This window comes from Oncorhynchus keta, unplaced genomic scaffold (genome assembly GCF_023373465.1).
Source record: "Oncorhynchus keta strain PuntledgeMale-10-30-2019 unplaced genomic scaffold, Oket_V2 Un_scaffold_7763_pilon_pilon, whole genome shotgun sequence".
Taxonomy (NCBI): domain Eukaryota; kingdom Metazoa; phylum Chordata; class Actinopteri; order Salmoniformes; family Salmonidae; genus Oncorhynchus; species Oncorhynchus keta.
In genome coordinates, this window is record NW_026290998.1 from 485395 (window position 1) to 501276 (window position 15882).

The 15882-nt window shown below is 44.0% G+C and overlaps 2 protein-coding genes across 3 annotated transcripts in view; one reads left to right on the plus strand and one right to left on the minus strand.

Annotated features, from left to right (window-relative positions):
* ufc1 (ubiquitin-fold modifier conjugating enzyme 1) overlaps positions 1-4079 on the minus strand; it is a 28190-nt gene extending 24111 nt beyond the window's left edge. Inside the window, exons 1-2 of one of the 2 annotated variants that reach the window (XM_052517403.1) lie at positions 3942-4079; positions 3645-3773 (exon numbers count right to left, since the gene is read on the minus strand). In XM_052517403.1, the coding sequence (XP_052373363.1) occupies positions 3645-3773; positions 3942-4055 (243 nt within the window). In that variant the 5' untranslated portion in view covers positions 4056-4079. Of the gene's footprint in view, positions 1-3644; positions 3774-3880 lie in introns of both variants that reach the window. The other variant, XM_052517404.1, reaches the window with a different exon arrangement.
* Positions 3990-15882, plus strand: part of si:dkey-71l1.1 (uncharacterized protein LOC569883 homolog) — a 33208-nt gene continuing 21315 nt past the window's right edge. Inside the window, exons 1-4 of the mRNA XM_052517405.1 lie at positions 3990-4132; positions 5516-5709; positions 10056-10123; positions 10520-10612. Coding sequence (XP_052373365.1) covers positions 5529-5709; positions 10056-10123; positions 10520-10612 — 342 coding nt within the window. The 5' untranslated portion in view covers positions 3990-4132; positions 5516-5528. The remainder of the gene's footprint in view (positions 4133-5515; positions 5710-10055; positions 10124-10519; positions 10613-15882) is intronic.

The following is a 15882-nucleotide window of genomic DNA, read 5'->3' on the forward strand; positions in this document are numbered from 1 at the left end:
GCTCTGTCTTCAGCAGGCAGGCTAGCTACAGCTCTGTCTTCAGCAGGCAGGCTAGCTATAGCTCTGTCTTCAGCAGGCAGGCTAGCTACAGCTCTGTCTTCAGTAGGAAGGCTAGCTATAGCTCTGTCTTCAGCAGGCAGGCTAGCTACAGCTCTGTCTTCAGTAGGCAGGCTAGCTATAGCTCTGTCTTCAGTAGGCAGGCTAGCTATAGCTCTGTCTTCAGTAGGCAGGCTAGCTATAGCTCTGTCTTCAGTAGGCAGGCTAGCTATAGCTCTGTCTTCAGTAGGCAGGCTAGCTATAGCTCTGTCTTCAGCAGGCAGGCTAGCTATAGCTCTGTCTTCAGCAGGCAGGCTAGCTATAGCTCTGTCTTCAGTAGGCAGGCTAGCTATAGCTCTGTCTTCAGTAGGCAGGCTAGCTATAGCTCTGTCTTCAGTAGGCAGGCTAGCTACAGCTCTGTCTTCAGTAGGCAGGCTAGCTATAGCTCTGTCTTCAGTAGGCAGGCTAGCTACAGCTCTGTCTTCAGTAGGCAGGCTAGCTACAGCTCTGTCTTCAGTAGGCAGGCTAGCTATAGCTCTGTCTTCAGTAGGCAGGCTAGCTACAGCTCTGTCTTCAGTAGGCAGGCTAGCTATAGCTCTGTCTTCAGTAGGCAGGCTAGCTATAGCTCTGTCTTCAGTAGGCAGGCTAGCTATAGCTCTGTCTTCAGTAGGCAGGCTAGCTATAGCTCTGTCTTCAGTAGGCAGGCTAGCTACAGCTCTGTCTTCAGTAGGCAGGCTAGCTATAGCTCTGTCTTCAGTAGGCAGGCTAGCTATAGCTCTGTCTTCAGTAGGGCAGCTCTGTCTTCTAGGCAGGCTAGCTATAGCTCTGTCTTCAGTAGGCAGGCTAGCTACAGCTCTGTCTTCAGCAGGCAGGCTAGCTACAGCTCTGTCTTCAGTAGGCAGGCTAGCTACAGCTCTGTCTTCAGCTAGGCAGCTCTGTCTTCAGCAGGCAGGCTAGCTTTAGCTCTGTCTTCAGTAGGCAGGCTAGCTACAGCTCTGTCTTCAGTAGGCAGGCTAGCTACAGCTCTGTCTTCAGTAGGCAGGCTAGCTATAGCTCTGTCTTCAGCAGGCAGGCTAGCTACAGCTCTGTCTTCAGTAGGTAGGCTAGCTATAGCTCTGTCTTCAGTAGGCAGGCTAGCTACAGCTCTGTCTTCAGTAGGCAGGCTAGCTATAGCTCTGTCTTCAGCAGGCAGGCTAGCTACAGCTCTGTCTTCAGTAGGTAGGCTAGCTTTAGCTCTGTCTTCAGCAGGCAGGCTAGCTACAGCTCTGTCTTCAGTAGGCAGGCTAGCTACATCTCTGTCTTCAGTAGGCAGGCTAGCTATAGCTCTGTCTTCAGTAGGCAGGCTAGCTACAGCTCTGTCTTCAGTAGGCAGGCTAGCTACAGCTCTGTCTTCAGTAGGCAGGCTAGCTATAGCTCTGTCTTCAGCAGGCAGGCTAGCTATAGCTCTGTCTTCAGTAGGCAGGCTAGCTATAGCTCTGTCTTCAGTAGGCAGGCTAGCTATAGCTCTGTCTTCAGCAGGCAGGCTAGCTATAGCTCTGTCTTCAGCAGGCAGGCTAGCTATAGCTCTGTCTTCAGTAGGCAGGCTAGCTATAGCTCTGTCTTCAGTAGGCAGGCTAGCTATAGCTCTGTCTTCAGTAGGCAGGCTAGCTACAGCTCTGTCTTCAGTAGGCAGGCTAGCTATAGCTCTGTCTTCAGTAGGCAGGCTAGCTACAGCTCTGTCTTCAGTAGGCAGGCTAGCTATAGCTCTGTCTTCAGTAGGCAGGCTAGCTATAGCTCTGTCTTCAGCAGGCAGGCTAGCTACAGCTCTGTCTTCAGTAGGCAGGCTAGCTACAGCTCTGTCTTCAGTAGGTAGGCTAGCTTTAGCTCTGTCTTCAGCAGGCAGGCTAGCTACAGCTCTGTCTTCAGCAGGCAGGCTAGCTATAGCTCTGTCTTCAGTAGGCAGGCTAGCTATAGCTCTGTCTTCAGCAGGCAGGCTAGCTACAGCTCTGTCTTCAGTAGGCAGGCTAGCTATATCTCTGTCTTCAGCAGGCAGGCTAGCTATAGCTCTGTCTTCAGTAGGCAGGCTAGCTACAGCTCTGTCTTCAGCAGGCAGGCTAGCTATAACTCTGTCTTCAGCAGGCAGGCTAGCTATAGCTCTGTCTTCAGTAGGCAGGCTAGCTATAGCTCTGTCTTCAGCAGGCAGGCTAGCTACAGCTCTGTCTTCAGTAGGCAGGCTAGCTTTAGCTCTGTCTTCAGCAGGCAGGCTAGCTACAGCTCTGTCTTCAGTAGGCAGGCTAGCTATAGCTCTGTCTTCAGTAGGCAGGCTAGCTATAGCTCTGTCTTCAGTAGGCAGGCTAGCTATAGCTCTGTCTTCAGTAGGCAGGCTAGCTATAGCTCTGTCTTCAGTAGGCAGGCTAGCTATAGCTCTGTCTTCAGTAGGCAGGCTAGCTATAGCTCTGTCTTCAGCAGGCAGGCTAGCTATAGCTCTGTCTTCAGTAGGCAGGCTAGCTATAGCTCTGTCTTCAGTAGGCAGGCTAGCTATAGCTCTGTCTTCAGTAGGCAGGCTAGCTATAGCTCTGTCTTCAGTAGGCAGGCTAGCTATAGCTCTGTCTTCAGCAGGCAGGCTAGCTACAGCTCTGTCTTCAGTAGGCAGGCTAGCTATAGCTCTGTCTTCAGTAGGCAGGCTAGCTATAGCTCTGTCTTCAGTAGGCAGGCTAGCTACAGCTCTGTCTTCAGTAGGCAGGCTAGCTATAGCTCTGTCTTCAGTAGGCAGGCTAGCTATAGCTCTGTCTTCAGTAGGTAGGCTAGCTATAGCTCTGTCTTCAGTAGGTAGGCTAGCTATAGCTCTGTCTTCAGTAGGTAGGCTAGCTATAGCTCTGTCTTCAGTAGGCAGGCTAGCTATAGCTCTGTCTTCAGTAGGTAGGCTAGCTATAGCTCTGTCTTCAGTAGGCAGGCTAGCTATAGCTCTGTCTTCAGTAGGCAGGCTAGCTATAGCTCTGTCTTCAGTAGGCAGGCTAGCTACAGCTCTGTCTTCAGTAGGCAGGCTAGCTATAGCTCTGTCTTCAGCAGGCAGGCTAGCTACAGCTCTGTCTTCAGTAGGCAGGCTAGCTACAGCTCTGTCTTCAGCAGGCAGGCTAGCTACAGCTCTGTCTTCAGCAGGCAGGCTAGCTTTAGCTCTGTCTTCAGTAGGCAGGCTAGCTACAGCTCTGTCTTCAGTAGGCAGGCTAGCTATAGCTCTGTCTTCAGTAGGCAGGATAGCTACAGCTCTGTCTTCAGTAGGCAGGCTAGCTATAGCTCTGTCTTCAGTAGGCAGGCTAGCTATAGCTCTGTCTTCAGCAGGCATAGCTGTAAATCATAGCAGCTGGTTAGTTAGTAGCTGGGTGGATAGCAGCTGGTTAGTTAGTAGCTGGTTAGTTAGTAGCTGGTTAGTTAACAGCTGGTTAGTTAGCAGCTGGTTGGATAGCAGCTGGTTAGTTAACAGCTGGTTAGTTAGCAGCTGGTTAGTTAACAGCTGGGTGGATAGCTCAGCTCCGGCGGGTGACACGTCATTAGTTAGCTAGAAACTCTCCTGTTCGGCTTCCGGGTTTCTGTTTTTACCGGCCCCTGTCCGTGTCCCGTCCCGGTCCTACCTTGATGAGGGCCAGGTACTCCTCTCGGAGCCGCTGCACCCAGAGCTCCTTGTCCCGGGGACCGGAGTTGGTCTTGAGCAGCGGGATCTCCGACACCGCCCTCCGAGTCGCGTCGTCCGCCATCGCGCTCTGGAAGGGAGACAAATGACAGATTGAAAATAACACCGGTCCAGTGCTCAGAAAAATACTATTTGATGTATATACAATAACGAGACCGTCCAAAATAACCGCGTTACCACTGTTTAAAACACAAATCTGGGTGTTTCTGAGCTGTAAATAAAAACACGTCGTCGGTACCAAAACTACTTGTTCCGTGTTTTTAGAGGGAAGTATGTGACTGCGGACATTCTGGGGAATGAAGTTGCGGTTGCACATCTTTTGGAGGTGGACCTCGGCACTCAGCATCTTCATCCCCCACCCAAAACCTTCATCTGTTTCGGCTCCTTTTGTTTCTCTACTCTCCGTTCCTCCGGTTCGTCGCATCGGACGTAAGTAGGACCGCAGAGAGAGAGATGGTGTGTGTTTATATGCCTCGCTACAAGCTACTATACTTTCACAGTACTGGTAAGGTCACAGGAGCTGCTCCGGCAGGAGGAGCCTTCAGAGCAGAACCTCTAAGTCCAGGGGAATTTACATCTTACCCTAGGAGGTCCGAGCTACTGATAGTTTTCTATTCTAATTCATTACAATCACTTGTTGCACCACGTTTAAATAAATCCTGAAAACTGGAGCTGGCTTTGACGTGAAGATTTTAATTTAACAGCTGTAGTCTACTGGATGCCTGCTCTCTACCCTATAATACCACCTATATTATGAATTTAAGAGCTGTTGTCTACTGGATGCCTGCTCTCTACCCTATAATACCACCTATATTATGCCATACTGACATTACCTACTCATGTATGTGGCTATATAATACAACTTCTATAAGAAATGCATGAGTTTTGTATAAATGCTTGTTCTAAGTGCATGATGTTTTACCCAGTCTAAATGTTCTATAATAAAAGGCCTACAAGTCCACGTCTGCATTGACCGTGCAGCATGTACAGTGCTTCAGCCTCTGCAGATGTCAGACCATTTATACTTCTTGGCTTCGAGGAGCAGTGCAGAGCTGTTGAGTAGACCTGTTGTGAAGGAAGTTGCCAAGGAAGTGAGATTGTGTTTATACAGGATCTCCCACTCCCACCTACCTTCAACCAATCATGTCAATGCAGAGCTATACGGAGCCCTCAGCATTGTTACAACATTTGTTAGCTGCACAGTGAGCTGAATTTGGCCTCTGCGTGCCTCTTGGTGGATCCACAATTGCGTCATACGAAGCCCACAACCACATTTTCGGATCAAGCATAAATTGGCTTTTACTGCCCAGTAATAGGCCAGTGTTGATGCCGTGGGGAGGGCAGTGACCATTGGCTGTCTGTTTATACAGGTTAGATAAAGACCTGAGGTTGTGTGTGTGTCATGGTGTGTGTTTCTGGTGTGTGTGTGTTATCGCTGGACGTGTTTAACTATACTTGTGGGGACCAGAAGAATAGTAAACTAACAAACATTTGACCAACTGGGGACATTTTGTTAGTCCCCACAAGGTCAAATGCAATTTCTAGTGGTTTAGGGTTAAGGTTGGAATTAGTGTTCGAGTTAGGAGCTAGGGTTAGTTTTAGTGTTAGGGTACAGGTTAGGGAAAATAGGATTTTGAATGGGAGTGAATTGTGTGTCCCCACAAGGTTACTTGTACAATACTGTGTGTGTGTGTGTGTGTGTGTGTGTGTGTGTGTGTGTGTGTGTGTGTGTGTGTGTGTGTGTGTGTGTGTGTGTGTGTGTGTGTGTGTGTGTGTGTGTGTGTGTGTGTGTGTGTGTGTGTGTGTGTGTAGGTGTGGAGCCCTCATGGGCAGTGTTCTGGCCTTGGCTGGTGCGGGCCGTCAGAACTGGCCTTTCTCCTCGGACACACCCCCTACCCAGTGGGACACGCCCCTTCCCCACTGGGATACGCCCCCTCGCTGGGAGAGGAGGGACGGACGCCTCCCCAACCCCGGGAGCTTCCATGCCCTGCATCATTCGTGCAAGGGTAATATTACTACTACTATACTACTAGTACTACCACTACTACTACTATTATTACCACTACTATACTACTAGTACTACTACTATACCGTAACTACTACTACTACTACTATTATTACCACTACTTTACTACTAATTTGTAAGTCGCTCTGGATAAGAGCGTCTGCTAAATGACTTAAATGTAAATGTACTAGTACTACTACTATACCGTAACTACTACTACTACTACTACTACTATTATTACCACTACTATACTATTACTACTATACTGCTATTACTACTACTATACTACTAGTACTACCACTACTAGTACTACCACTACTACTACTATTATTACCACTACTATACTACTAGTACTACTACTATACCGTAACTACTACTACTACTACTATTATTACCACTACTTTACTACTAGTACTACTACTATACCGCAACTACTACTACTACTACTATTATTACCACTACTATACTATTACTACTATACTGCTATTACTACTACTATACTACTAGTACTACTACTATACTGTAACTACTACACTATCACTATTACTACTACTGTACTAGTACTACTATACTGCTATTACAACTACTATACTACTAGTACTACTACTATACCGTAACTACTACACTATCACTATTACTACTACTGTACTATTACTACAATACTGCTATTACTACTGCTATACTATAACTACTAATACTACTACTATTATTACCACTACTATACTATGACTACTATACTGCTATTACACTACTATACGATAACTACTAATACTACTAATACTACTATTATTAACCACTACTATACTAGTACTACTATACTGCTATTACTACTACTATACTACGAGTACTACTACTATACTGTAACTACTGCACTATTACTATTACTACTACTGTACTATTACTACTATACTGCTATTACTACTGCTATACTATAACTACTACTACTACTACTACTACTACTACTATTATCACTACTATACTAGTACTACTATACTGATATTACTACTGCTATACTATAACTACTACTACTACTACTACTACTACTACTATTATTACCACTACTATACTGCTTTTACTACTGCTATACGATAACTACTCATACTACTAATGCTATTATTAACCACTAATATACTATTACTACTATACTGCTATTATTACTACTACTATACTCCTAGTACTACCACTACTAATATACTACTATTATTACTACTGCTATCACCATTACTATACTATAACTACTATTACTACTATTATTACTACTGCTATCACCACTACTATACTATAACTACTATTATTACTACTGCTATCACCACTACTATACTATAACTACTATTACTACTATTAGCTCTACTGCTATCACCACTACTATACTATAACTGCTATTACTACTATTATTACTACTGCTATCACCACTACTATACTATAACTACTATTACTACTATTATTACTACTGCTATCACCACTACTATACTATAACTACTATTACTACTATTATTACTACTGCTATCACCACTACTATACTATAACTACTATTACTACTATTATTACTACTATTATTACTACTGCTATCACCACTACTATACTATAACTACTACTATTACTACTATTATTACCACTACTATACTGCTATTACTACTGCTATACGATAACTACTAATACTACTAATACTATTATTAACCACTACTATACTATTACTACTATACTGATATTACTACTACTACTATACTCCTAGTACTACCACTACTAATATACTACTATTATTACTACTGCTATCACCACTACTATACTATAACTACTATTACTACTATTATTACTACTGCTATCACCACTACTATACTATAACTACTATTACTACTATTATTACTACTGCTATCACCACTACTATACTATAACTACTAATATTAGCTCTACTGCTATCGCCACTACTATACTATAACTACTATTACTACTATTACTACTACTGCTATCACCACTACTATACTATAACTACTACTATTACTACTATTATTACCACTACTATACTGCTATTACTACTGCTATACGATAACTACTAATACTACTAATACTATTATTAACCACTACTATACTATTACTACTATACTGCTATTACTACTACTACTATACTCCTAGTACTACCGCTACTAATATACTACTAGTATTACTACTGCTATCACCACTACTATACTATAACTACTATTACTACTATTATTACTACTGCTATCACCACTACTACACTATAACTACTATTACTACTATTATTACTACTGCTATCACCACTACTATACTATAACTACTACTATTACTACTATTATTACCACTACTATACTGCTATTACTACTGCTATACGATAACTACTAATACTACTAATACTATTATTAACCACTACTATACTATTACTACTATACTGCTATTACTACTACTAGTATACTCCTAGTACTACCGCTACTAATATACTACTATTATTACTACTGCTATCACCACTACTATACTATAACTACTATTACTACTATTATTACTACTGCTATCACCACTACTATACTATAACTACTATTACTACTACTATTATTACTACTATTATTACTACTGCTATCACCACTACTATACTATAACTGCTATTACCACTATTATTACTACTGCTATCACCACTACTATACTATAACTACTATTACTACTATTATTACTACTGCTATCACCACTACTATACTATAACTACTATTACTACTATTATTACTACTGCTATCACCACTACTATACTATAACTACTATTACTACTATTATTACTACTGCTATCACCACTACTATACTATAACTACTACTACTACTACTATTATTACCACTACTATACTGCTATTACTACTGCTATACTATAACTACTAATACTACTAATACTATTATTAACCACTACTATACTATTACTACTATACTGCTATTACTACTGCTACTATACTCCTAGTACTACTACTACTAATATACTACTATTATTACTACTGCTATCACCACTACTATACTATAACTACTATTACTACTATTATTACTACTGCTATCACCACTACTATACTATAACTACTATTACTACTATTATTACTACTGCTATCACCACTACTATACTATAACTACTACTACTACTACTACTACTATTATTACCACTACTATACTGCTATTACTACTGCTATACGATAACTACTAATACTACTAATACTATTATTAACCACTAATATACTATTACTACTATACTGCTATTACTACTGCTACTATACTCCTAGTACTACTACTACTAATATACTACTATTATTACTACTGCTATCACCACTACTATACTATAACTACTATTACTACTATTATTACTACTGCTATCACCACTACTATACTATAACTACGACCCTCCCAACTCCGCCCACCGGCATCCTAATAAGGAAACAAGAACAAAGAGAGAATACGGCAGACAGAGTGGGAGGGTCGTCACATTATTCTACTACTACTACTATACAACTACTACCACTACTATACAACTACTACCACTACTATACTACTACTACCACTACTATACAACTACTACCACTACTATACAACTACTACCACTACTATACAACTACTACCACTACTATACAACTAATACCACTACTATACAACTACTACCACTACTATACTACTACTACCACTACTATACTACTACTGTTGCTACTATACCTTTACTATTGCTATTACTACTATGCCATAACTACTATGAGTACTACTCTTACTACTACTATACAACTACTACCACTGCTATACAACTACTACCACTACTATACTACTACTGTTGCTACTATACCTTTACTATTGCTATTACTACTATGCCATAACTACTATGAGTACTACTCTTACTACTACTATACAACTACTACCACTACTATACAACTACTACCACTACTATACTACTACTGTTGCTACTATACCTTTACTATTGCTATTACTACTATGCCATAACTACTATGAGTACTACTCTTACTACTACTATACAACTACTACCACTACTATACTACTACTGTTGCTACTATACCTTTACTATTGCTATTACTACTATGCCATAACTACTATGAGTACTACTCTTACTACTACTATACAGCTACTACCACTACTATACTACTACTGTTGCTACTATACCTTTACTATTGCTATTACTACTATGCCATAACTACTATGAGTACTACTCTTACTACTACTATACAGCTACTACCACTACTATACTACTACTATTTATATTATACTTTTAAATGATTACTACTATACCATAACTACTGTTAATACTACTACTACTAACACCATGCTGCAGAGACCATGTGTCCTAATCTCTCTGTCTCTCTCTAGATGTTTTCCCACAGCAGATTGAAGGAGTAAAGATGATGGTCAACAAAACCCTTAGCAGCTTCTTCAAAGTTAGTAGTACATAATAATACATGGGATTGAATACAACACAAACACACACTTCTCACCCCATTTTTATGATTTTGATTCTCTTTGTAATTAATTGGATCGTCTGTGTGTGTGTGTGTGTGTGTATGTGTGTCTGTGTGTGTGTGTGTGTGTGTGTGTGTGTGTGTGTGTGTGTGTGTGTGTGTGTGTGTGTGTGTGTGTGTATGTGTGTCTGTGTGTGCGTGTGTCTGTGTGTGTGTGTCTGTGTGTGTCTGTGTGTGTGTGCGTGTGTGTGTCTGTGTGTGTGTCTGTGTGCGTGTGTGTGTCTGTGTGTGTGCATGTGTCTGTGTGTGTGTGTGTGTGTGCGTGTGTCTGTGTGTGTGCATGTGTGTGTGTGTGTGTTTGTCTGTCTGTGCCAGGCCAGTCATACCTTCCACCTCAGTGCAGTGAGTCCGTCTCAATACCGCTTCCATGTGGAGCACCGTCAGTCTGACAGTCACGGCAAAGATACGGTTAGTCACCTAACTACCTGTCTACCTACCTGTCTATCTAGCTGTCTACCTACCTGTCTACCTACCTGTCTACCTACCTGTCTACCTACTTGTCTACCTACCTGTCTACCTACCTGTCTACCTACCTGTCTACCTACTTGTCTACCTACCTGTCTACCTACCTGTCTACCTACCTGTCTACCTACTTGTCTACCTACCTGTCTACCTACCTGTCTACCTACCTGTCTACCTACTTGTCTACCTACCTGTCTACCTACCTGTCTATCTACCTGTCTACCTACCTGTCTACCTACCTGTCTACCTACCTGTCTACCTACTTGTCTACCTACCTGTCTACCTACCTGTCTACCTACCTGTCTACCTGTCTACCTACTTGTCTACCTACCTGTCTACCTACCTGTCTACCTGTCTGTCTACCTACTTGTCTACCTACCTGTCTACCTACCTGTCTACCTGTCTGTCTACCTACCTGTCTACCTACCTGTCTACCTACTTGTCTACCTACTTGTCTACCTGTCTACCTACCTGTCTACCTACCTGTCTACCTACCCGTCTACCTGTCTGCCAGTCCTCTAAACTACCTGTCTACCTACCTGTCTACCTACTTGTCTACCTACTTGTCTACCTGTCTACCTACCTGTCTACCTACCTGTCTACCTGCTTGTCTACCTACTTGTCTACCTGTCTACCTACCTGTCTACCTACCTGTCGCCCTACTTGTCTACCTGTCTACCTACTTGTCTACCTGTCTACCTACCTGTCTATCTACTTGTCTACCTACCTGTCTACCTACCTGTCTACCTACTTGTCTACCTGTCTACCTACCTGTCTACCTACCTGTCTACCTACCTGTCTACCTACTTGTCTACCCGTCTACCTACCTGTCTACCAACCTGTCCACCTACCTGTCTACCTACCTGTCTACCTACCTGTCTACCTACCTGTCTACCAACCTGTCTACCTACTTGTCTACCTGTCTACCTACTTGACTACCTACCTGTCTACCTACCTGTCTACCTACCTGTCTACCAACCTGTCTACCTACCTGTCTACCTACCTGTCTACCAACCTGTCTACCAACCTGTCTACCTACCTGTCTATCTACCTGTCTACCTACCTGTCTAGCTACCGGTCTACCTGTCCTCTGAACTACCTATCTACTTGTCTACCTGTCTACCTACTTGTCTACCCGTCCACCTACCTGTCTACCTACCTGTCTACCTACTTGTCTACCAACCTGTCTACCAACCTGTCTACCTGTCTGCCTGTCCTCTGAACTACCTATCTACTTGTCTACCTACCTGTCTAGCTACCTGTCTGCCTACCTGTCTACCTACCTGTCTACCTACTTGTCTACCTACCTGTCTACCAACCTGTCCACCTACCTGTCTACCTCCCTGTCTACCAACCTGTCCACCTACCTGTCTACCTGTCTACCTACCTGTCTACCTACTTGTCTACCAACCTGTCTACCTACCTGTCTACCTACCTGTCTACCTACTAGTCTACCTACCTGTCTATCTACCTGTCTACCTACCTGTCTACCTACCTGTCTACCTGCTTGTCTACCTACTTGTCTACCTGTCTACCTACCTGTCTACCTACCTGTCGCCCTACTTGTCTACCTGTCTACCTACTTGTCTACCTGTCTACCTACCTGTCTATCTACTTGTCTACCTACCTGTCTACCTACCTGTCTACCTACTTGTCTACCTGTCTACCTACCTGTCTACCTACCTGTCTACCTACCTGTCTACCTACTTGTCTACCCGTCTACCTACCTGTCTACCAACCTGTCCACCTACCTGTCTACCTACCTGTCTACCTACCTGTCTACCTACCTGTCTACCAACCTGTCTACCTACTTGTCTACCTGTCTACCTACTTGACTACCTACCTGTCTACCTACCTGTCTACCTACCTGTCTACCAACCTGTCTACCTACCTGTCTACCTACCTGTCTACCAACCTGTCTACCAACCTGTCTACCTACCTGTCTACCTACTTGTCTACCTACTTGTCTACCTACCTGTCCACCTACCTGTCTACCTACTTGTCTACCTACTTGTCTACCTACCTGTCTACCTGTCCACCAACCTGTCTACCTACCTGTCTACCTACCTGTCTACCAACCTGTCTACCTACCTGTCTACCTACTTGTCTACCTGTCTACCAACCTGTCTACCTACTTGCCTACCTGTCTACCTACCTGTCTACCTACTTGTCTACCTACCTGTCTACCTACCTGTCTACCAAACTGTCTACCTACCTGTCTACCTACCTGTCTACCTACTTGTCTACCTACCTGTCTACCTACTTGTCTACCTACCTGTCTACCAACCTGTCTACCTACCTGTCTACCTACCTGTCTACCTACCTGTCTACCTACCTGTCTACCAACCTGTCTACCTACCTGTCTACCTACCTGTCTACCTGTCCACCAACCTGTCTACCTACCTGTCTACCTACCTGTCTACCAACCTGTCTACCTACCTGTCTACCTACTTGTCTACCTGTCTACCAACCTGTCTACCTACTTGCCTACCTGTCTACCTACCTGTCTACCTACTTGTCTACCTACCTGTCTACCTACCTGTCTACCAAACTGTCTACCTACCTGTCTACCTACTTGTCTAACTACCTGTCTACCTACTTGTCTACCTACCTGTCTACCAACCTGTCTACCTACCTGTCTACCTACCTGTCTACCTACCTGTCTACCTACCTGTCTACCAACCTGTCTACCTACCTGTCTACCAACCTGTCTACCAACCTGTCTACCTACCTGTCTACCAACCTGTCTACCTACCTGTCTACCTACCTGTCTACCTACCTGTCTACCCTGTCTACCTACTTGTCTACCTACCTGTCTACCAACCTGTCTACCTACCTGTCTACCTACCTGTCTACCTACCTGTCTACCTACTTGTCTACCTACCTGTCTACCAACCTGTCTACCTACTTGTCTACCTACCTGTCTACCTACCTGTCTACCTACTTGTCTACCTACCTGTCTACCTACTTGTCTACCTACCTGTCTACCAACCTGTCTACCTACCTGTCTACCTACTTGTCTACCTACCTGTCTACCTACTTGTCTACCTACCTGTCTACCTACCTGTCTACCTACCTGTCTACCAACCTGTCTACCTACCTGTCTACCTACCTGTCTACCTACCTGTCTACCTACTTGTCTACCCGTCCACCTACCTGTCTACCTACCTGTCTACCTACCTGTCTACCTACTTGTCTACCTACCTGTCTACCTGTCTACCTACCTGTCTACCTACCTGTCTACCTACCTGTCTACCTACCTGTCTACCTACCTGTCTACCTACCTGTCTACCTACTTGTCTACCTACCTGTCTACCTACCTGTCTACCTACCTGTCTACCAACCTGTCTACCTACCTGTCTACCTACCTGTCTACCAACCTGTCTACCAACCTGTCTACCTGTCTACCTACCTGTCTACCTACCTGTCTACCAACCTGTCTACCAACCTGTCTACCTACCTGTCTACCAACCTGTCTACCTACCTGTCTACCAACCTGTCTACCAACCTGTCTACCTACCTGTCTACCTACCTGTCTACCTACTTGTCTACCTACCTGTCTACCTGTCTACCTACCTGTCTACCTACCTGTCTACCTACCTGTCTACCAACCTCTCTACCAACCTGTCTACCTACCTGTCTACCTACCTGTCTACCTACCTGTCTACCTACCTGTCTACCTGTCTACCTACCTGTCTACCTACCTGTCTACCTACCTGTCTACCAACCTGTCTACCTACCTGTCCAACCTGTCTACCAACCTGTCTACCAACCTGTCTACCTACCTGTCTACCTACCTGTCTACCTACCTGTCTACCAACCTGTCTACCTACTTGTCTACCTACTTGTCTACCTACCTGTCTGTCTACCTGTCTACCTACCTGTCTGTCTACCTGTCTACCTACCTGTCTGTCTACCTGTCTACCTACCTGTCTGTCTACCTGTCTACCTACCTGTCTACCTACCTGTCCACCTACCTGTCCACCTACCTGTCTACCTACCTGTCTACCTACCTGTCTACCTACCTGTCTACCAACCTGTCTACCTACCTGTCTACCTACCTGTCTGTCTACCTGTCTACCTACCTGTCTGTCTACCTGTCTACCTACCTGTCTGTCTACCTGTCTACCTACCTGTCTACCTACCTGTCCACCTACCTGTCCACCTACCTGTCTACCTACCTGTCCACCTACCTGTCCACCTACCTGTCCACCTACCTGTCTACCTGTCTACCTGTCTACCTGTCAACCTGTCTACCTACCTGTCTACCTACCTGTCTACCTACCTGTCTACCTACCTACCTGTCTACCTGTCTACCTACCTGTCTACCTACCTGTCTACCTACCTGTCCACCTACCTGTCTACCTGTCTACCTACCTGTCTACCTACCTGTCTACCTGTCTACCTACCTGTCTACCTACCTGTCTACCTACCTGTCTACCTACCTGTCTACCTGTCTACCTACCTGTCTACCTACCTGTCTACCTGTCTACCTACCTGTCTACCTACCTGTCCACCTACCTGTCTACCTGTCTACCTACCTGTCTACCTACTTGTCTACCTGTCTACCTACGTGTCTACCTACCTGTCTACCTGTCTACCTACCTGTCTACCTACCTGTCTACCTGTCTACCTACCTGTCTACAACAATGTTGTTGTTGTTTTGGGTCTGTACTGCATCACTTTGGATTTGAAATGATCAAATCAAATGTTATTATTCAAATGCGCTGAATACAACTTTACAGTGAAATGCTTACTTACGAGCCCCTAACCAACAATGCAGTTTAAAAAAAAATAGAATAAGAAATCAAAGTAACAAGAAATTAAAGAGCATCATTAAAATAACAATAGCGAGACTAGTTACAGGGGGTACCGGTACAGAGTCCATGTGTGGGGGCACCGGTTAGTTGAGGTAGTGTGTACATTTAGGTATAGTTATTAAAGTGACTATTCATAGATAACAACAGAGAATAGCAGCAGTGTAAAATAGGGGGGGAGGGGCAATGCAAATAGTCTGGGTAGGCATTTGATTAGGTGTTAAGGAGTCTTATGGCTTGGGGGTAGAAGCTGTTTAGAAGCCTCTTTGACCTAGGCGCTCCGGTACTGCTTGCCGTGTGGTAGTAGAGAAAACAGCCTATGACTAGGGTGGCTGGAGTCTATGACAATTTTTAGGGCATTCCTCTGACACCGCCTGGTATAGAGGTCCTGGATGGCAG